This window comes from Mugil cephalus, chromosome 19, assembly GCF_022458985.1.
Source record: "Mugil cephalus isolate CIBA_MC_2020 chromosome 19, CIBA_Mcephalus_1.1, whole genome shotgun sequence".
NCBI lineage: Eukaryota > Metazoa > Chordata > Actinopteri > Mugiliformes > Mugilidae > Mugil > Mugil cephalus.
The window spans coordinates 13,869,366-13,893,413 of record NC_061788.1 but is presented as its reverse complement, the minus strand read 5'-3'; the positions used below and the strand labels follow the sequence as shown (position 1 = coordinate 13,893,413).

Genomic DNA, 24,048 nt, shown 5'->3' with positions numbered 1-24,048 from the left:
GGAGGGGATTCAACTGTATGATCATTTTGGAGGATTAAAATTGTGTCAAAATAACGATGTCCGACAACACAGTACAATTCAATAGAACTACAAACGCAGCCTCCAAAATAAAAATATGGTTGAATCAACAGCTATTCAATTATTTTGAACATATTCTGAAAACCACAGTCTTCGTGAAGCTAAGATTTAGAGCGGGGCTGTCATTTTCACCAGTGTACTTAAAGAACTGGCAAGTGAGTGTACGGCAGACCCACCACCATCATCCCTGAAGCTTGCTGTCCCAACCCCTTATTAGGACACTTTCTGTAGAATGGATTTTCATTTGTAAAACCTCTGCATACATCAATTGCCTCAGTCATAGTTTTTAGTTTGAGCGAGTCGGGGTAGATTTCAAAAAGCACCATTTACCGTCGAAGATCCATTTAAGTGTTCAGTTTGAAATGAATCCTAAATCCTCTGGTTTCACCTTGTGTCACATTTTTGAGATATTCCAGACACAGAGGAAAATACGGTGTCAGCAAAAAACAAAAAAGGAAAAAACTCGAAGGGAAACAAATATCAGGAGGATGCAGAGAGAGTGGCAGGTGTGAGACCAAAAAAAAAAAAAAAGAGTGGGGGGAAAATAGCAAGACAGGCAGTCTTTGTTTAAAGCTGTAGGAAAGATAGATGCACTGTGTGTATAAGGTGTGAAGCAAGCGGGGAATGAAGTGGAGAAGAGGGAGGAAGAGAGACGGAGAGGCAAGGGGGAAATATAATAGTTGTCAAGGAAGGATTAAATGGATAGAGAAGTGTTTACTGTGTACAAGACAAGACCACATTTCCAAAACAAATGGGTACAGTGTAGATAAAACACTGACGCATACTGTTGCTTCAAAACGTTTCGTCAGCTAAACAAAAAGAAATATTTCAAACATCTGCGCGAGCTTCAAGAGGCTCTTCCATGCCAGCCTCGCAGCCTGTCATATATTCCCCTTATTTCTCTGACACTCCTGTCTCCTTTGCCTTCATCCTTAACCCACACATGCACAGTCAAACCCAAGCCCACTGTCTGTGTGCAAGTATATTTCTCAAACACACACACACACACACACACACACGTACAGACACACGCGCGCGCGCACGGGTGCTGCTCTTCAGATCTGAAATGAGGTGGAAAAGTAACTGCGAAGCCGGGCGGGCGCCTGCAGCTATCTCAGGGATGAATGCAACTATTCCATTACAAACACCTTTAATGTCACCATGGTACATCTGACTTGCTATGCAGGCCCATCATTTTATTTTTCTTGAAGGTACCAGCTCTATTATTCCCGGTTTGCAGCTTTTCAGCATGCAACTCGTGAAAAGAGTCAAACAGCAATCAGCCAATATGCCGCCGTAATGAGAAAGCATAAAGAAAGTATTTCACGGATTTTCCAAACTGGGTTTGTTTGTGTGTGTGACACATTAGCAACCTTAGTACATAAATTCAGATTACAGAAGCAGCGCGCCGGAGGTGAAGGAAGCCGACTCTGCGGGGATGTGCGAACGACGCGTAACATCTGTGGCGGCGGGATTACGATGAATGCAGCACTCCTGGTTTCTGGTGGACGACATTAATCTGCCCGTCACAGCTGCACAATGCAATATGACGTCGGTTGGAGATTGTATCGGTTTTTGCAAATGATATTCTTGTACAAGTGATGGTTTATTGAGACAGCTCGTGTATAAATCTCTATAATTGAACATAAAGGATCTATATTGCCAGAGAGTGAACTCAGCTGCAGTGAACATCCTGAATGATGGATACATTGGTATTTGAGGTATTTGTTCATATTTTGGGGTCTCAAATCGATCACTTATCTTTAAAAACTAGTCAAAACATCTACCGGTAACAAACCCTTGGTATAGTTTGCATCAACAAAGGAAATATCTTTACTTTTTGATGGCATTATGTAACTGTCGTCTAACCCATGCATGTACTGTATTACTATGAAACAAGTAAATACGTTAATTTGTTTTGAAATGAAAATACTGTATAATTTCCCAAACTGAGAAAGAACCACGTTCTCTCTTGAAGTTTGAGATTTCTGCTATCATTTATGAACTTTATGAACCATCATTCTTTGACTAAACAGAAATCTGAGGTCTACTTTGTTTGTTTTAAACAAAAGGTTTCACACTGTTTTGTTTGTTTGTTTTATGCATTGCTAATTCAGAGATGTCTTTGTGTGTACTTTTGACAGTATTGCTAATGTTCCACAGCTCCTATGTTTTCATATTGATTTCAATCAGTCACATTAGGATTCATGTAAAGACATCAATGCACGCTGTGCATACTTATTTCATATACATTAATGATCTTTCTAATGATGTATATTGGCAACTTAACTGAAACATTTCATCAACTTCACAATGGACTGCCACCAAATGACATTCATGGTCCGACACCTCATTAGTCTGGTTTTGAGTGAAATGTCTTGACCACCGTTTAGTAAATTGCTGTAATGTTTGGAATGGATTTTCGATTCGCAGATGATGACTTTCATTCTCTAACTTTTCTTCAGCTCTGGTTGATCTGGCGCCATCTGTGGTTACTGTGGTGGTTACTCAAAGAATTCTAGGACTGTTTTTAACAGTCAGTTTACTTTATCAGTATGTGATAAAGCGTGATTTAATTTTATCCTCTGCATGACATTAGTCTGTAAATAGAAAAGGAATTAGATGGTTACCTATGTGAGAAGTTGCGAGCTCTTCATCTGACTGCTCCCTACGGCTGCTTCTTCTTGTTCCTTGCGTTCCTGCAGTATTAAAAACTAATGTGATGACAAAAAAAAAAAAAAAAAAAAAGCCAAAAAGGACAGTTAACTTGTTTTGTCAATGCATTCACCTCATTAAGCCTTTTTTTTTCCTGAGGAGGCTCCATAAATAATTCAATTAGTTACCATTGTATAACCTCATTTGGAGCTACACAGACATGTATTTAAGCGAAAATCTTCTTGATTGCTACTTCGTGTTGCACACCCACAGATCTCCCAAAAATGAAATGTGCACGTCTTGCGTTATTTATAGATGCCGGATGCCAAGATAACGTGGCAAAAAAATAAAAAATAAAATAAAATAAAAAATCTGTCAAAGTTCTGGCACAGTGTGTGCTTTATTTTCTTCTGTACAACTCTCTTCATACACAAGACCATATTTGGGATCATTTAAAAATTCACATTTTTTAAGGAACAGGCAGTTGGGCAGAGATGAGTCATCTTGTGCTACAGTCTCTCACTTGAGATCTTTTCCTGCCTTGCCATTTTGAAGTTTGACAGTCATGTGTTGAATGATATCTCCTTGATCTAACTGGAAAAAAAAAAATAAATAATAATAAAAAAATAATAATATATGTATATATATATGTGTGTGCGTATGTGTATACGTACATACAATCCACTGCCACCAGACTCATTTACCTGTTGTCGACACTGCTTCATCCAGTTAAGACTCCCCTTTTGTCAGTTTGGGATGTCTTCTGATCTGACAGTGCCGTTTCCTACAATCTGTCTCATTAACACAAAGAACTTCTTCTCTGCCTTGAGTCCCCCCCTTTGTAAGATTGGTGACATTATCTTACGGTGCACACTGAGCACTGACACTCCGCTGACAGGCAGCGACAGCGATGAGTGTGGCGAGGAAGAGCAAGGTACTTTGTCTTAATGAGCTGCCATACAGTTTGAGTTCCCTTCCACCTGTGATATGAGTTATCGCTCCCATCTCCTTATTCATCTAGGACTGATGTCAGCATGTGGCTGTCTTCTTTTGTCTATCTCTGTCAGTCTTTATGTTTCTGTAAAAACATGTTACCGCGCTTTTTGTACCCATCAGACCTCACGCTAGCCTCACGCAACATCTCAATTCCACTACATTATTTAGTTCAAACTAAAAACACAAGTTCCCCCTGCTGTGCCATACGCTTAACGAACTGAAGCTGAGCTGCTATTTCAGACTCATCTTGTGAGTTTGAAATTTTAAAACTGAATAAATTCAATTAGAGAAAACCTTCAAGAAATTAAAGGCGTTAAATTGACCAACCCAGCTGTGCTGATGCAGTTAAGTTAGTGTTTGCATTTTCTCAGTTTGAATGAACTGTTCTCGGGCAAAAAACATATAGCTGTGACTGCTACAGTGGGAACCACTTTGTTGTCTAGTCAGCACAAAGGTGACAACCAAGATGGATGCACGAAAGAAAATTGCCAAGCTCCTGCTGAAACTCAGGTAGGGCAATTGCTGCAACTGTGGCTTGGGAGATCCATTCAAAGGGTAAATTAACAGAGGGCTGAGAAGACGTTGGACATTTATCAATACCAAGTATGGAAGCTTCAGACGCGACTCTGTTGAACTCTGAAGTACGTACTCCTCAGAGTCTACAGGGGGATGCAGTATGGTCATTCTGTAACAAGAACAGCAGAGTACTGGATGATACCTGAGAAGTGTCCTCTGGGACACCTAGCTGTCCCCAAGTATTTGGACTATATGTACTCTGAATTGGAACAGTACTTGGGCAGCAAGTACTGACATCCTGAGACTGAGAAGTCTCCAAGAGCACACATTGGTAAACGCACATTGTCTCATTACTTTGAGTAAATTTTGATGTTCACATAAGGCGGCATGACCGCCAGTAACCACTAACCTCCACATGGGGGCTTGCACCAATATGGAACACAGTCAGATTGCAGTGCAGTGCAAAAACAATGTGTGATCCAGGGCAGGCCAGCAGTACAGTGACTGGGTTATATGATGAGGCACTTGGACAAACTTTGGACAACAGTGACAGTCACTGACTGCAACCCGAACACTGTGGTTGACAGTGGTTGAAAAACAACAACAAAAAAAAAAACTTTCTTTCTCCCTTTGGAGCTGGACTGCTTCAAGGAACAAACTGTCCATGTTAAAAAAAGAAAGTTGTGCGTCATGTATGCAGTCACAAAACAAGGGAATATTGAGAGAGTGTCGCTCTCAGGTATTCCTAATAATAAAGTCTGATAAACTACAGATGATGTTTTCAAAAAATCTCAATGGGATGAAAGAACTCGCATACAAAGCAAAAACAGTTCAAGTTAGAAGAACTAGAATAATTTAAAAACTTGGCAATTAAAAATAATAATCAAAATAATAAATTGTGCACACACTGCATGAATTAAGACTGATTTGTCAGGCTTTTCATGTTTCCCAGCATCCAATACAAATTTCCCATTTGAATTTTTTTCATTTGCACCTGCCCCTTCCCGCCGACACCTTCCTCCATCTGAGACCACTTGTCTGAGCTGTGGGAAAGCACACTTGTGAAATAAGTGACCTTGTCTCTTTTGGCCTACATTATCAGGACTGTGCGATGGAGACGGTCCACTAATGCACACTAATCCTGCAACACAATGACCCCAATCCCTCAAATCTGTCAACAGGGAAGCTGATGCTCCAGATTAGACGTCTAGCTGTAATGATACCGAGGGTCGCTGCTCCCGTCTTGATCGTAAACTCATGCAATTTACATACTTCCTCATATGCAAAGTAGTCCTGACTGCTCTGTCAATGGATTTCGGTGGATCATCACCAAAGCAAAGTAACCGAAATCATATTTTTAAACGCTCAAGATGAATTTTGTAACTAAAGCTTGCATGATGAAAATGATTAAACAAAAAGCTTTCCCGCAACTGTGATATTGGCAAATTCTTCACGCAGGAATCATTTAAATTATGTTCAATTTACTTGTGGGACCAAGTCACAAACCTGACAGCAAGCAGGCATGAAAAAAAAAAAGTTTTAGTCGAGAGTCCTTTAGAGACGCATTGTGTTATTGCATTCTGTGTCATACAAACTGCGCAGGTTTGATATCTTAATCTGCGTCTGAACTTTAGAATTCTGAATTCTCTGTCTTATATTATGCAGCAGGTCCACAATCAAAGATGCCGGGTCACGATGCACCACTGAGACAGCTTTGAATCACTTCTTATCTCCGAGACGAGTTTGTTTACTTTTCCTGCGGTTGCTGGACAGATAAATCTACTGGAAAAGGGGAGGGAGTTTATTCGCGTGGGCCTGTAGGTGGAGAATTTTGGGGAAAGTTATTAAAATTGCTTTTATCAACACTCTAAATCCGCCCCGGCGCTGTTGTGCAGCAGGGAGTGACGATGTGCGGCGTCATATCCACAGCTGCCAATTCCTGAGGTGCGTGGCATCAGATTATCTGGGCTTCTTTAAGCCGGGGACGTTGTTTATGCATCACAGCTGGTTGAATGTAATTTTGAGAAGTGTAGCTGCGGTCAACACACAGACACAGGGAGGAGGACGGAGGAAAAGAAGACAAATGAGTCGTGAGTTATCAAACGCAAGCCTCTGAGCCCCTATTGATAAAATGCCTGCAATTCTTCAGGGATGAAATAAAAATACATAAAATGACGATCACTTTCATTCTTCACAGCTTTCTGTTATTCAGTGTAAGAGTTATTTTGTGGAGTCGCACAGAATACCAGTATTGACAGGCACATGAACTACATTGCTGTCAGCATGACATTTTGCAGAATGATGACATCAGCCTTAAATCACACTCGGAAATAATCAAACATAATTGAATGCCACTGATTCAGAGCCAAGCTTTAGCCTATAATCCAGACCATTCACTGTGCACTGTCCCTGTGAATCACTCACAAATTGAATTTCAAATATACCAAATGTATCTATTTGTCCTTTATTGATAGAATCTCATAGGAAATACACGTCACAGTTCGGTTTAAAAAATAGGAGGACATAGAAAAGGCATCATCATTTTTCATTCACACATGAAAAATCTTAAGAGTTGAATATGTATTGCACGGCGTCGAGAGACAAAAAGATTAGACCTGGCTTTGGAAATTGTAGAAGCAAGTCCCCAGGTGAAGCCAGATGTCCAAGGTAACATTGTTGGAATAAAACGTAAAATAAAATCAGAAACAATGTCAAACTCTGCACAGATTATATTTGCATAGCGTGCATTTGATTTGAATAAATATCTGGTGAAGACTGCGGTGACAGATTGCTCAAAATAACGTGATGAATGTTGCATATTTTCTGACAAATTGCACAGATTCTTCAGGTATTCTCCAGAGGACTCCCAGAAGAAGAAGAAAAAAGCAAGCACAAAAGGCTGGAAAAGAACAGAATTACTTGCAAGAAATAATCCCTCCAATACTGCATTTACCCTGACAACTAGGAAGGTGTGGAGTTGTTTCTACGGGGGGGCGACGGAACTGTACAAAAGTAAAAGGGAATGGAAATTCATTTGGACTTAGAAATGTAGAAATAAGTCAGTTACAATAGATATATGTATATACACAGAATCCCTTTTTTTTCTCTTTCAAATGTAAGAACTACGCATCAAGGGATAAAAGATAAAAACATGTAAACTGCTTTAATCTTACAAAAATGAACACAGAATAAAAGGAGCAGTTTGTATTATGGTTTGTAAAAGATGTATAATACATTTCCGTAGATGGGATTGCCTTTAGTTCTGATAAACACTGAAGCTACTTTCATTATGATATTCTGTGCTTTGATGCCTGCATTTAAATACTGAGTCAGGGGATTATTAAACCAGGGTAGAGGAGATGTAAGGAACATTAATGTTTAAAGCTAGCAACTACTAACTGACAACAGGGCACAAAAAATGGCGCAGCAGAAATAGCACGCACTCCAACTTCCCTTATATTTCTACTGTACACTGACATCAGAGCAACTGCTTGATGTGTTGACCGTTGCCGCACACTGCTACAGTATAGAAATCTCCCAATAGCCAACCTACATGATGATCTGATGGACAAGATACACAACCTTAGGTTACTGAAGGAACCAGTCTTGCAGGCCTTGCTGATGCTTGGAGGTCTGTCCTGGGCTAAAAGTAAACCCTGGCGAGCCAGCTCTCCTGTACATCTACCTCTTTGAAGGGTGCATCTCAAGAGCTTTGCCCATTGCTGCATTTATTGCTTAATTCAGTGACTACCAGTCCTGGTATAAGGTGGTATTACAAGACAGGCATGAGCAGGTACTGTCCGATTAGCATGCTAACTTACTGCTAACAGACAGATATCTTGAACGTAGTGTCATTTTGGTTGGTTTTTGAAAGTTTGAAGTAACTTTTCCCTTTTACAAACGATCTTACAAATTGCCCGTTTAATGTCAGTCTTCAATGGGTGCACCATTATATACAATATTTACAAGCTTGCACTGAGCAATTTAAATATAAAATGTCCTTTCTGTAATCTCATTAAACACACTGTCCATCATTTCAAGTGATCTCTCTCACTCATTTGTGCATCCACACATGCACACATATAAACTCACTGGGGCTCTCCTAGAGGCTTGACTACCGGCCACGGCATGTCAGGTAAAGGTGTTTGGGGCTCAGGTGCAGGACCAGGTGGGGCCTGCTGCTGCTGCTGTTTCTGTTGGTTGGCCCAGTTTAAGTCCACACCGTTCTTCTTGAGTGCAGCCAAGTGCTTGATGTCTAGCGTGGTAAAGGTGGTGAACTGAACCTGATTCCTCTTGCTAGTAGGGGAATGAAGAGGCTCGCTGCGGTGCGGTCTTGCCAGTAAGGTGGCCGAACGGTTTGCCATGGGGTCGACTGCCTTTGTCTGAAACTGTTGCTGTGAGACGGTCCTGCTGCGGCCCAGGGTGGCGGTCCTCTCTGGGACAGCTGGAGCACTCACCGTGGGCAGGGTGTTCTCCATGCCACGGTGGGCCATCGAATCAATGGAGTGACGGGATTCCAGAGGGCGATGATTCTCACGCTTTAATGTGGACACTTGAGCTGGGGCACCTGGGGCAGGAGCGCCATGATTGCCGCTGCCTAGCCAAACCCAGTCATGCTTGTGATCCTTTGAATCTGTGCTGGGTTGTGGGCCAGCCTGTATGGGGGTCTTGTGATTCCGGAAACATATATTGTAAGAAACACAGTTTAGTAAAAAAGCCAAGAGCGCTACACAGGAGACGCCCACCAAGGCATACATGCCAATCTCCACATCCGACATGGCTTTGAATGTCCTAATGAGATCGCTCTCAATTACTTTTGGAGTTTTAGATTTAGGAAGCTCTTTCTTGGGTGTCACTTCTGCTTCAGGAATGTCTTTGTTGGGAGGTGAATTAGGGTCATCGAGCATGTTTCCGTAGCTTCTCTTCTGCTCTTCTCCATCACTAGAAACATCTAGGGTTGTTGCTATAGGTAAGGCCGTGCTCAACTGTGCTTTAAAGCTTGGTGTGCTTATAGTTGTAGAGGCAGCTGTGACAGTATAGGTGGTTCCTCTTGTAGTTTTGGTAGTCTTTCCAACCCACACAACATGTGGTTGAATTGAGGTGCCACTGTCTGCGAGAGTGGACTCTTGCTGATCAGGCATTGTGCTTCTGAACAACCATTTGCCCATATCTGTGGCAGCACTTTGTGAAGTCACTGTAGTTTTGAGTTCACCTATGAGTTCCGATGCACCACCATCCAAATTTTGATTTCCATCAGTGCCTCCTTCTCCTGCCTTGCTACCGCTCCCAAAGTTGATCTTGAGGAGCCCCATGCCAACTGCCAACTTGCTCTTCCTCTTAGACTTCTGGCATTCCTCGCAGATCCTCAGCTCTACCCTCACTAGCGCCCCCTGGCCTTCAGCTTCACCTTGCGCTACTACAAATGTGGACTGGGGGGTGCGGCGTACTGTGGCCAACCCCTCATCTGGGGTAGAGACTGTCAGGGAGTAGATGCTGCGGTCGAACAGCTCCAGCGGAGCAACTGCGCCATCGCTGAAATGAACCCAGCAGCTGACGACTGCTTCCTGTGACGTAAGACAGAAAGAAAGACTGTGATAAATGAACAAAACAGAGGTTGTGAAATGAAAAGCAGGTCACTCCTGTGGTAATCAATATCCCCTCCCCCCCTGACCTTCACTTCCTGTAATCCCATAATTGTCAATAACACTAAACTGCCTATGCCAATCTCTCTGTACTATTTAACGTAAAACAGTTTATCTTTTACTATATCATTTGGTTTAAATGTAATTTATACAAGAAAAATATTAAATATTAAGTGACTTTGATATGAGTCCCTAAAAAAGTCTCAAAAAAATGCAGCTGGGGTCACATAAGGAAGAATTAGCCAATCAAATCACATTAATAGACAATGACCTAGTTCCTGTAGCTAATGTGAGCTACTGGGTCAACATAGACCTAACCTATATTTTGTATTTGAATACATTATGAATGGCCTCGAGCAGAACATTAACAGCTTGCCATCACAGATGCAATTGGCTGATCATCTACACTGGCACAGTTCTAATAGTTTGTTATTGACAAGGGCAAACCAGCAACAGTGACAGTGCACTGGAGGTAAAGTGAGCAGCTGTGGTCTCCCTAATTGCCGCCCCATGCCTGCGACAGAGAGCTGGTTTAAAACGGGCAAGCCGCCATGGCTAAATGTGTGAGTGAGCTGTTAAAAGGATCATCCGTGCACTCTGTCTGCCCTGCCTATTCTCTCACCCAGCACGGCAGTAAGGGCTATTAACACAATGAGCTCACTTTCGGAGAGGCAAATAGAGAAAACACAAATATTATTACACCTCTATGGTCATTGTTGCGTGAATCCACTTTGCTCTGGAACTTCTGTAGGTGGCCATTACATCTTGTTGGGAAACTAACATTCAGGACCCAGATAATAGCACATAGCTTTATCATGGCAACTTCATAGGGCGATTTTTGGCTTCTTCGTTTAAGGATTTCAATAATTCTGTGTGAAGCATATTATTTGTGGTGCATAAACAGGCTCTGCTGCTTGTGCGGGAACATTTGAAAGCTCACTGGAAAACAATATACATGACAGTTGAATATTGTTATTACACTTTCCTTCCTGCTTTCGGACTTATGATCCTTGAAATTTGGGCCATACTGGCAATCTCATCAATACTTTCATGAACATTCATACCACCAGTAATGAACAAATATCTCTCCAGTCACTGCTGAATGAGGTGGTAACTGTGCTTATGGTCCATGGATGAAAGAATTGCACTATTTCCTGCATAAATTTTCATTATTATAAACAGAGATCTGGATATGGATGTAGAATTCTAATAGTCCATGGGCCAGACCGGATTTTGGTATCAGTCAAAGGGACGAAGGCTACCTATATTTTTTGGATAGATATATGTCTGTAGATAATTTTTTTGTATGATAGCCTTTCCAGGTGAGTAGCTAAATATTGGTTATCAGCTCATGAAGTTAACCACCCCCTAAGGAAAACTGTGTGTTAGACGCATGTGCATAATCTGTTTTACCCTCATGATTAGGACTTTTCTCAGTGTTCAATAATATTGTGTTTGGTATCATTTTAAAGGGGACCTTCTAAGCTTCCATTTAAACCCAGTTGTGAACCTTTTGATAAATATGGAGGTCACTGCAGCTCATCAAACCATCAAAAGCATACATTTTTTCACATTTTACGCCTAAACTATGTTCTTTCTTTTATTCCTGTAGGACATAGGAACATCAGAAACACAAAACACAAGTACCACAACATTCACCTGACTATAAGGTTTCAGAAAATATATAACATGCCCATATAATTTCATTGTGAGAATTCAAGATGGCGTCGGAGTCCATCTTTACCCATTTTTTAACTTTTGATCTTGACAATGCAGATGGTCATGTAATACCTCTTTTTGTATGTTTACAAGGACGGGAAGTTCATTTCCAGGGTTATTTTTGAGATACAAGGTCAAATTCAAGGTCACTTGAAGGTCAAATTTGATATGATTAATGGCACATCTGAGGCCAGTGCACATCCAATTAACTATCAGCCAATTAACTTTGGAAAATGTATAATATATCCATATTATAAAATTGTGAGAATTGACTGTGAGCCTGAAGTTTTTCAAAGTCTCTTTTTACAAAATACACAGTGGGTCACACAGTGGTCTCTATAGGTTACATTTGTTAAAATACACAATGAACATCTACGCTAATAAATAAGTAATATCACAATAAAATAGGAAACAAGAATATGATTCAAAAACTTAAATATTTTAATAATTTGAACAATATTAACATCAGCATAACTATAATATAACTATCCCAAACCAAGTCCATCACCACACTGTGTCACTCTCGTCATCTGACCCCCCTACTTCAAAATGAGGCTCTGGATCTTCCTGCAGTTTTTGGTTACTACAGTTCTGTAACCTGCACATGTTTGTGCATGTCAGACCATTTGACAGGCATGTGCATCTCGGCATTGGGCATGAATGAACACACTTGAATGCCAATAGTTCCAAGACCACATCTGGTGCAGGCGGGGAGTGCATTCAATCTATGACCAGCTTGCCATCATCATCAGTCCATCCATGTCCAGTAGGGCTCGGCACCACTGGGTCAGCCTGCAGACAGCACTTCCAGATTGCTGCTGGGTAGTTTGCTCGTTAAGCATGCATATAGAGGCAGTCTCTACAGGGTGGCAACTGGTGGGACTCAACTTTTCCCCTTTTGGTGGTGAAGAGTTGATAGCGCAGTTGGTTGACCTCACCAGTGTTGCTTGTAGCAGCATACATGCGGCAGGTGACCAATTCGATTTTTTCAAACAGATCATCATTAATGTCCCATGATTGCCCCAGTCGACCTAAAGTCTCTTGGCAGATAGTGTCCTTTGTTGCCATCTTCAGGGCATTCAGCTTCCCTCGACCAGCAAATGCACTGACAGTATCACTGCTTTTGAGCCTGTGTTTGCTGCATCCAGTGCATGATGTAGTAGGCGAGTGTCAGCCTCTTCTTGTGTTGAGTACAGCTCTGATACTTCCTCACACTCATCATGTAGCAGGTTTCCTCACAGGTCATGTACAACACCTTGTCATGCAGCATTTCTCTATATCATGGGCGTCTCCACTCTTCTACCAGAAACTTGATGAGACTGGTCTTGTTTGAGGGACTGCAAAGGAATGTTCTCCACTGCTGTATGTGATGTCCACTTGTGAGGTTCTTGTACTGGAGAGTGATATCTCTATCCCGGTTTAGTCGTTCAGTGTTTTTGATCGAAATCTGGCGGTAGACATCAAAAAACACATCAATCAAAATCAATCAAAAATAATAAAAAAAAAACATCAATCCTTTCACTCTCTGCTCCCTCATGAAGAACATAGGTGAAGGTTGACTTTGCAATCTGTGCAAAGGTCTTGTTGTTGCCATTGAGTTTTTGGACCAGGCTCATCCCATCAATGATGGCTGTAGATGGTGTTGGGATCTGTTCAGCAGGAGACGCATTCTTTTCCAGCTCTCTGGCAAGTGCAGCCTTGTTTGTTTTTCGCAGAGATCCATCAGCATTTGCCAGTGGCCATGGCAGAGGACCCAGTGGGTGGGCAAGGGCATCTTTCATGTTCACCTTCCTGTGTTCAGCCACCAGGATCATGTGGCTGAAAAGGTTTCTATCTGCCTCAAGAACCACATCTTTTCCTTTCATAACATGAGATGTCTTTTTGCTGACCTTGGAGAATGTTTTCAGACTTTGCTTGGTCATCCTGTCATAGAATTTTGAAGAGAAGGTCTTATCTTACCTGGTTTGCTTAAAAACCTGGTAGGCCTCTTCCCGATCTCATGAGCTCTCAAGAGATCCCTGGTTACATCAGGTGGAGCCAAGAAGCCAGTGGACAGGCTAACCAGATCAGACTCATCAGGGGACAAAGGATTGAGCCAGTTGTTCTCCATAACATCAATGAGAGACTGGACATCTGCCTCATCTTTTTGAATCCTTGGACCTTGTAGATCTGGATGGGATAGTTTGGACATGCTTTGGCCTGTCAGGTCTCTCAGCTGTCTGAGGTACATGCTTCTGTACTCAGCCGTTAAATAATATTTACTCAGAGCTCCTGGCTTCAAGCTGAACCCCTTTGTCCCTCCAGCGGTCTGGGTGTCTTTGTTCACCATTTCTTCGATGGCTTGGTCAACAGGGATTCGACCAAAAGGATTTGTGGAGGTCAGTTAAACTGAGAAGCCCCCATTCATGAACTCCATGTATACATCTGGGTGTGTGGTGGGAAGCTGACACATCTGGGTGTAGTAATATGGAAGGTACCGTGCATAATTCATTCTATCATATGCAAAACACCAGGGATTCATTGCACAAATACTTCCCAGGTGAAGCATCCAGTCTCCCTCTCTAGACGCTCGGATGAGCCCCAACAAGATTTCAACGATGTCCAAATAGGACATCCAGAAGGATGAGAGGCTGCCGTTTCCAACTCTGAGGAACTTGCGGTACACTTCAACCAGTTCCATGATGCGTGTGCAAGAGCTGCTGTCAAGAACCTCCTTCAAAGTGCCTTGGGAGACGTTGTTCCCAAGACAGTCAGTTGTTTTCAGCGTCTATTCCAGGTGAACCAGGTCATTCATGTCAGTTGCCTCCAACCAAGACAGGAACCCATTCCATGTCAGTCGCATGAGAGCCTCATACAGGAGCTTGTGTAGTTGGACACCCCTGCTGTATTTACAGCCATCCATAACACCAGAAACTGAGCCTTCTGCAACCACACCAGATTCAATGCTGAGGTCTCGGAGTCCAGCATCTTGGAAACATTTTCCAATATTGCCATCAGTGTGCAGATGGTGTGGAATACCCCAAGCCTTGATGTTCTGAAACTTGTTGTGATGTTTCCATGTGATCTCAGCAGCCTTCACATACAGGGCTTGGTCACATACACAGACAATCTCTTTCAGGCTTAAATCTTGCATGATGCTCAGTGACTGGTTGAGCACTTCATTGACCGTAGACATTTATGTTGCTGGAACATTGATGGTAGGCAGGTAGCCTACATTGTCAAGGATGACAATTATGTCACCTCGAGTCAGGATGTTGAAGCCAGTCCAAGTGCTGACTGACTGGTGTTCTTGTTTCTGGCAAGATGAGTATTGGCAGCAGTATCAACATGTGTACTTTTGCTTTGTGGTGGCCCCACTCATTGTCCGGCATTGTAAGTTGGCAGCATTGGCAGGGGTGCATCAATTCTTCATTTCTTTGTTTTGGCAACACTGGCCATGGGTTGGACAGGAACTTGGTTAACTCGCTTTGCTTGCACAGCAATCCCATTGACTCTATGAGATGTTCCCTCACCACTGATGGTTTCTTCCAGACAATCAATATTGTCCCAGGCTAAAGTTGTAAATATTCTTGGATGGATGTTACCTGGTAAGGCCATATCTCTCCCTGATGACGAGAGCTTCTGAAAACACAAGGCAGTGTAAATCTCTGCCATCTGGGAATAGGATACACTGTGCCCAAGTCGGTTGAGGATGTTTATCAACTCCACACTGCCTGTTAATGACGTGACACTGAATGGCAGAACAATGTGCTTAGAAAGCTTGATTTTTCCACATGTAACTGCATATACTATGTCTTGGCCAAATGATTGCAGAAGTCGCTTAACTCTCTGGGCTGCATGAACAGGATGATTAGAGCCTGTGAGTAGATAGCACAGGAACACAGCGAGCGATGCTGGAATGGTCGGACACTCTGTTTCTGGTTTGACCTCAGGTGGCCAGGCATTCGGTGGTTATATGCAAGGACAGTCAACACATGAATGCATGTCTTTTGGTTGTAAGACAAAAGAGAATTTATGCGAAAGTGACATGGTGTGTGTGAAAGTGACAAGTAGCTTCATATGCTACAGTTGTTAGCTGCAATTGGCTGCACTCTTCCGTGCGGGGGGGGGCGCACACCAAAGGCGAGCCGCCCGGGGTGGTGAAAGTGGTAAAAAATAAGCATTATCTCTGTCCCCACCAACGACGCCGACACACTACTGACGCCGCTGAGCGCGCGAGCGCGCACACACACACACACACAAGGATGAGTTTCTCTCTCTTGTTCAATGAAGTTGGTGGTGATCAGAGTAATTTGTGATTATCGTTACAAGCAGCGCGAATCACAACTTAAATGAATGCGGTTCCGTTTTACATTATTGTCAGAACGTTAGATAAACATTAAAATTTATTAAAATCGAACATTAATATTTAGAGCTTGGAGGCTATAAAAATAATAGTCATTAAAGTAACCGGCTGGACTTAATTTTGCAGTGGGCTATATGGCCGTCAGCTGCGCTTGTGGAAAGCCCTGTATCTATCCACCACACCTTAAAAGCTGGTCCGTGAAAATATTGACGGACATTAAACCGGTCCATGGTGCAAAAAAGGTTGGGGACCGCTGGTGTACATTACAAATATATTTAGGATATACTCTGATTCCTGAATGCAAAATTTTGCTGCATCAAACATCATAATTTTCTAGCTAAAATTATGCTAGCAAGGCTAACGTTAGTGTAAGTTTTCAGTTCTTGCTAGATAGCCACTAAAACAGTCTTACACACTCCACAGTACTACATCTGAAGCAAATTATATATACTGTATTTTCCGCACTATAAGGCGCACAGGATTATAAGGCGCACCTTCAATGAATGGCCTTTTTTAAAACTTTGTTCATATATAAGGCGCACCGCATTATAAGGCGCACTGTCAGATTTTGAGAAAATTGGAGGTTTTTAGGTGCGCCTTATAGTGCAGAAAATACAGTAGTTTATCGGTTACGAGAGGAAGGGCAGCGGAGCGGTGTTATTTATCGCAGGAGAAAAAGCTCTTTGGCATCATCGCGGTGAAGAGATGAATGACTGTGGCCACCTCGCTTTGTTCCCTCGGAAACTCTGTTTAGTCTTCTTTACTTGGCGCAGGTCATCTTGTTACTTCCTCCACTTCCACACCATTAATTCGTTAATGTTAAATTCTCTCACTGCTGCTCTATTCCCGTGTTCTACTGCGTGACTTATCGCCTTGAGTTTAAACTCTGCGTCGTAAGCGTGTCTCTTAATAGGAGCCATTTTGGGGTCTTTACATAAACACACAAATGGAAATGAAACGGCACGCCTCACGCAGTCATATATCCCAGCATGCACCGCGCGCTTCTTCTTCTACGGGGAAAAAATGAAGTCGGCGGCTGCTTACTGTAATTGCGAGACCTGTTGTGGCTCAATATTGGTCCATATATAAGGCGCACCGGATTATAAGGCGCACTATCAGCTTTTGAGAAAATTGGAGGTTTTTAGGTGCGCCTTATAGTGCGGAAAATACGGTAATTGAAGTGAATGTATGTGTTGATAGAATAATCATAGAAGTAAAACAAACCTTGCTTTGTTTGTTTTTGATTGTGATCATTGATAGAACAGCAGTGGTGGAGTGATATTTACCTGGGCTCTGCTTCTTTCTGTTGTGGTGGACTGGGGTTACTTCTAACCGGAGCACAGTATAATTCCAAATTTGACCTTTGACCTTCAAGTGACCTTGAATTTGACCTTGTATCTCAAAAATAACCCTGGAAATGAACTTCCCGTCCTTGTAAACATACAAAAAGAGGTATTACATGACCATCTGCATTGTCAAGATCAAAAGTTAAAAAATGGGTAAAGATGGACTCCGACGCCATCTTGAATTCTCACAATGAAATTATATGGGCATGTTATATATTTTCTGAAACCTTATAGTCAGGTGAATGTTGTGGTACTTGTGTTTTGTGTTTCCTATGTCCTACAGGAATAAAAGAAAGAACATAGTTTAGGCGTAAAATGTGAAAAAATGTATGCTTTTGATGGTTTGATGAGCTGCAGTGACCTCCATATTTATCAGAGAGGTTCACAACTGGGTTTAAATGGAAGCTTAGAAGGTCCCCTTTAAAATGATACCAAACACAATATTATTGAACACTGAGAAAAGTCCTAATCATGAGGGTAAAACAGATTATGCACATGCGTCTAAACACACAGTTTTCCTTAGGGGGTGGTTAACTTCATGAGCTGATAACCAATATTTAGCTACTCACCTGGAAAGGCTATCATACAAAAAAATTATCTACAGACATATATCTATCCAAAAAATATAGGTAGCCTTCGTCCCTTTGACTGATACCGAATAGTGAAATTTTGGGCTCTGGCCCATGGACTATAAAGAGAAGCAGCAGCAGCAGTAGTAGTGATCTGTTAGATGAAGAGCTGCAGGCACGCCTCAGACTGTCTTGCTCCCATCGCAGTTGCTAGAAAAGAGCGAATCATTGCTTAAATTCTTTATTGAAAGTGTGTTCTGGTGCATCTAGGATTCTGTTAAGTAGTAGTATTAAACTGCTGTTGCTGCCAGTAACTAGAGGTGTCACCTCATCAAACGGACCATGGTCCTGCACATGCTTTCACATTTGGTTCTGCAACAGCAGCATCGCTATCTCAGTGACAATATAAAGTTTCTCCTTGATTTTTCCAAAAGTTGTGACTTGTAAGTGCCGTAACCAGACTTCTACGGACATCACAAGCATTGTTGAGTGGCATATGTGCAACAGATAGCAGCGTCTAATTAGTATCCCGCTAAGATGTGCCTACATTTCCCCCAATTTCCTTCAGAGAAACAAAAAGTTCTTCTTTTTATCTCAGAGCAACAGAGGAAGGATCATTTCCCCTTTCTACATTTTGATTTCGTGCTGGCTCATTTCCTATTACTTGTATCTGTTGTAACTTGGCATATGCTCCATAGAACATAGTGTTTTTTGAAAATTCTGGTCCTTCTCAACAAAAATCACATAACATCTGCTGTAAAACTACTCCAAGACACGAGAGCACACATATGCTATTGGATCTAGAATGATTTCACATGAAATTTAAATCAGCAGAATGAATGAATCTGAATGTGCATGTTCAATGTTTATAATTCCTTTGGCTTCACCCAGCCGTGATAAAGTAATAAATGCTCATCCCACACACAAGATTTGACACTTGCGCCATATGCACAAGGTTTATTTTGAATCAAAGAATAGCTGCATCTGCTAACAGTACATCAAACCTGTTGGACTCCAAACCCCAGTCTTTTATGATGTTATTTATGCGGTTCTGTTTTATTACACATAAATCTCCAATCACAGTTTCCAGGCCGGTGTATGTGATAAAAGGAGAGACTTTGTCAGTGGAGGAATGCTTGTTAAATGCCCGCATCTTTGAAGAACAATGATGAGAGGACGTTTGAAGGCTTTGAACGCATAAGCAAATTAAATACAGAGAAAAACAGATTGTGCCCCTCACCTCTGATGTATAATCTCACACAAAAGTAATTTGAATTCTGCATGTGTGTTTGTGATCTTAGGTAAGATCTCTTATGAAACACTGCGTACGGGGATGACACTGACAGCTGCTCCCATGGCAGAGTTTCCAAGGATGTGGGTTACAAAGGAAAATTGTAGCACTTTAAAGGAAATGTGCATAGTTTGGTGGATTTGCAATCAAGGGGGAAAAAAAAAACAGGAAATATTTTATGGAATGCTTACTACACGTGACATTTAAAATCTGAATTAGAGGGGCACGGCTGGTCATGTTGTGACACTGCGAAGCTAACAGGTGTGAAAGGAGACAAGTGGCGTCCCCCGCTGTTTTATGCCCTGCGTCTAACAATTTTCCAGTTACTTACCTGTTTGAGCTGCACGATCATCTCCCGCGTGGTTGCCGTGGCGACAATGGCCCTGTTGCTCCCTGGACTTAGCTGCAGCGACAGGGAGAGTCCAGATACCAACTTCACACCGAGCTCTGTCACGCTGACTTTGTCGTCCACCACCCTGATGCTCCTCTCAGCCAGGACGGACGACGTCAGAGGGGACAGCACCTACGACAACAACACACCTTCAGCCAAGTGTATATCAATATATGTGTATGTATATATATATGGCTTAAACCACGCATACGCACTCAACACCTCATGACTCACCCGTATAGCAGTGGTGCCAACTGCTCGTCCTTGCACCAGCACCCCATCTTGCACCCTGGCTACATCTGGATCTGATACTTTTATAGAAGAGCGCACAAGATTGGTCACATCCACCTGTCAAACAGAGAAGAACAGTTAGCCACGGTCGGGCAATGGGTTGCAAAAAGGAAGCTCTTGATTGCAGAAATGTTTTTTTTTACCTTCCAATCAGATCCCAGGAAGTATTCAACGGGCTCCTCCCCAGTTAGCGGGTCCGGCGGCACGTCTGCGTCCGGCCGGGCCACAAAGGTTGCGAGCACCTTCACCGTGGAGTGCTGGTATTGCAGCATGCAGCCCCGACCCCTCCTCATCTCCTCCTCTTCCTCACTGTCCCATGTAGACCTGACACACAAAGGCGAACAGAACACAGTTAGTTACATGCGTATTGCTGAGCGTTACAGCAGATTTACGAGACTGATGTAACTTTAATGCCTGAATGTTAAATATGGAGCTGGAGCCGGCAGCAGGCGTAGCTTAGCACATATGTTTTAAGCAGCGCGCATCTTGTTTGTTTAATCTGTACAAAAAAAAAAAGTAACAAGGTTATTTACATATGTTTCTTTCTACCTTTGGGCTGAGCCAGCTTGGTTATCTGCGCCCCTTGCTTCCAGTATCATGCATTTAATTTGCAAGTGCTGGCAAGCTGAAGAAAAACAATGAAGGCCAGCAGTGTGTTTGCTGCTGCTTGTTGACGCCCAACACATGCTGAGTGACCTTTTCTTCTAAATGAATTGAAGCTAAATTAACCAGGATCCCTCGGCTGAGTGGTTTGTTTGTGGGTGATAGAGGTTAAGCCGGGAACCATCCTCAAACCCCCTCAGCAATGATCATATAATTATCATACGCACAGCTGGTGTGCCACACGCCACACTGCAGGTGTGCTGGAGGGTTGGTGGATATGTTTTTATACTGCAGGCGGAAGGCTCCTGTCAAGAGCTGCAGTCCAAATAAACATCATTATTATATTGCCTAAGGTCTGAGCTTAACATGTGATGGAAATGCTGCTGTGTTGAATTAGTTTGACTAAACACCAGACAGGAAACTAACTCTGCGTGAAATGCTGCTGTCCAGCTAAGTAGCAGGAAGTATCTATACTGGTCATGTATGGGTTCTTGATGTGATTTAAATTGTCTCGCAGCATCCGTAGCACCAGATATTCCCTTAATTGCGCCTTTGTTCTTTTTCAAAACCTCATCTACTCATTTCTAAAAACACCTTTCTTTTACCATGGTTACACCACTTTTCACTTGGTTCTCAGTTCCCCTTCGAGCCATCACGCGTTCCACGGGGTTGCCAGGCTACTAATTGGCATCCAGCGACGCAAGAGTAAAAGTTAATTAAACTGTGCTAGCGTTAACTGATTGCAAGTGTTTATTTCAATCTATTTTGAAATCGCCCACAATCAAACAACTGTGAAAATTTCCAACTGTTGATTGTGAAAGCGTGAAGGCACAATGAGTTTTTAGAAAGGCTTTTCTTGGTTTTGTTTACGTCCGGCGGCCAGGAAAATACAGTTCAGGAATTTTTTCGCCACGAGACAAGTCAGGACAATCACGGCTCTGACCCCGAATCTGCGTGTGTCTGGGGCTGCTATTGAATGTTTTGGGAAATGACAGCCCATCAGACGGCCATCATCGTTAGTATTGAGTGGGGAAATAATGACTTTATTGTAAGTATTGAGTGAAATCCCACTAGCCTTTATCTCCAGGGCAACTGTGTAGCCTTTGCACTCTCCTGCCTGTTAATGCACCAGACACAGATGTGACGTCGCTGCGACTGGCTGCATTTACAGTGCACAGACAGATATTACACAAAACTCAGAACAGTTTTATATTTGCATTAGTAACATCACTGTGGGCACGGCTGCCTCCCATGATGAAATATATAAAAGTGACATCTCCAATCATTGAAGCGGCATCCCTCAAGATTTTCATTTAAATTACCGGCTGCTGTTTATCTGTCTTTTGCCAAGTGCAATGCTGACTGAGTCGACGGCCCACTGATGAAAGAATTGTAATCTTTATATATTTTTGTCATTATGAACTGGGGGTCTGTGCCATAAACAGACATCTGGATATGAATGCAGGTGATAGGTGATCCCTGCTAATACAAACTGAACATTTCCCTCTGCTGTAGCTTCATATTACAAGCATTTAAGGCGGCACAGGTGAATAGGGTGAAAATGTTAATTAACAGATATCACCATGAAACTTCGCCAGTTGATTACTTACATAAATACAATATATAAGTTACCTTCTTAAATAAGCGCTAAAGAAAAATGGCGAAAGCGAGGTTCGAAATTCTTGTTTCATTTTGTTAACATATTAGATTTCTTTTTATCACTCCATAAATCACAAAATACTGTCAACAGTCCAGAAAAATCAATTTTCGCCGTGTTTTTAGGAGTCAAGTGTTAAATAAATCAGGTCCTGAATGATATATGAAAAAAAAATCCCCTGTGTAAATACCTGTAGAATGAAGTTTTAGGAAGAAATCTGGAAAGTTTTGTATGTGTAATGGCTACTGAAGTGGAGATTTCTGGCTCAGAGGAGCAGAAAAACCCATTTTGAGAAAATGGCCTTTAAAGTTTTATATTGCAAAATCATGGATATTTTTATTGGAACCCACTTTGTACCAAAACCAAATCTACTTAAATCCCTCAAAACATAACATAGAATCATATTACCATATATAACATCAAAATATCAGATTTAAGTTTCAATAAGTTTATTCAAGTGTGAAACATTGCTGATCGTCTCCATCTTCATCTCTTTTTACCAAGAATAATTTACGTCCATGTGAACTCAGGTGAGTCCGACTTCCCTCTCCTCTCCTTCACGTGTCTTTTCTTTGACTTTTCTTGCTAATCTGAGTTGTAATTTTCTTCTTAGAGAAAACTCTGCAACATTTTTAGGTGTCCCTCACAGATAAACACAAACCAGCAGAGTATCCAGTCACGTGACACTATTGAACGAATCACGTTCAGAACGTCACCAGCCAATGAGAGTGCAAGTTTAACTTCAGTTCTGCCGTTCTACTTTCACGATGTTCTGGCTGCCAATACAAAGGACATGTACACAAAGGATAAAAAAGTAAGAAAAAGACTTTGTCTGCTGTTCATTATTCCGTGAGCAATATAAAATCGTCACGGAATAATGAGAAAAGGCCTATTACCAATTATTAGCGAATGGTTTGTCTTGCTGTTTTGGCCCAGTCTTCTATGACCTGTTGTATTACATCAAATCAAGCAGGACTGAGACATTAATTAAAGTTTCCCATTTATAACTTTAAGGTCACAGCATTTAGAAGCCTAATAACAATGGACACACATTTTAGAGTACCACAAGTTGCTGTAGCTTGATTAAAATCATCATAACAACCATCCTGGCCCATCCAGGCCCCCTCGTCTGGATCACTCCACATGATGAATCAAATCCCTGTTCATAGTGACAACTACCAAACTACTGAATTTGTAAAAATGTTTTGTAATCTTTTCTTATCTGGTTCACTTAGTTTTTATTTTTAAAGAAGTTCCCCAGTGCTTGCTATACAGATGGTCGGGCCTTACCTCCTGTTGCCCGTAGTAACAGGAACCCTCCAGCCTTTGATTTGACTGAGCTCGGGGTCGGAAACATCGAGGAGCAAAGGCAGACGGGGCGTCCACACGCTCATCTCCAGCTGTGCGCTCAGAAATCCGTAAGTAAAGTTGACCATCACGCTGCTTTTCCCCCTCGTCTCCTTCCCATTTACATAAACATAATCGCAGCGATCCGACACCTGGCAAGACAGATGAGAAAAGAAAAAAAAAAAAAACATGATTGAAGGGCTCAGGAGAGACATTCAAGGTTTCGGTCTGGCCCCAAAACTTCCCCCCGTTGTTCCTGTCAGACTGTTAATCTAAAAATAACTTGACACTGGACGAGAAGCCGGGATCGTGAATAGAGGTGGGACTGAACCACCGTCCAGAACTTTAAAGTAAAGTAGTAAAGTCCATCGCAGACTGAAAAAGAAAGTTTTAGTCTGGCTGGCTGATGAGAGGAGACGGGGGACAGAGGCACCAACAAAAATAAGCACACAAACATTTTATTAATTTCACACTACTTCCAAAAGCCTGGGCAGGGAATCGCAGTGTTTTAGCGTTCCTGTCATGTAAATTCACCGCCGTGGTCTCAATGAAACCGTTGCCGAATGTAAATTAGCTCTTCCTCACGCCTGTTCCTGTAGCAC

At 42.1% G+C, this 24,048-nt stretch overlaps 1 protein-coding gene across 2 annotated transcripts in view; it reads right to left on the bottom strand.

The window, feature by feature from the left end:
- Positions 1 to 6,693: 6,693 nt before the first annotated feature.
- The window catches only part of si:dkey-1d7.3 (transmembrane protein 132D), a 36,864-nt gene continuing 19,509 nt past the window's right edge, over positions 6,694 to 24,048 (bottom strand). For both annotated transcript variants that reach the window (XM_047569048.1, XM_047569049.1), the window contains exons 6-10: positions 23,390 to 23,598; positions 19,983 to 20,163; positions 19,783 to 19,896; positions 19,489 to 19,680; positions 6,694 to 9,809 (exon numbers count right to left, since the gene is read on the bottom strand). In XM_047569048.1, the coding sequence (XP_047425004.1) occupies positions 8,334 to 9,809; positions 19,489 to 19,680; positions 19,783 to 19,896; positions 19,983 to 20,163; positions 23,390 to 23,598 (2,172 nt within the window). In that variant the 3' untranslated portion in view covers positions 6,694 to 8,333. The remainder of the gene's footprint in view (positions 9,810 to 19,488; positions 19,681 to 19,782; positions 19,897 to 19,982; positions 20,164 to 23,389; positions 23,599 to 24,048) is intronic.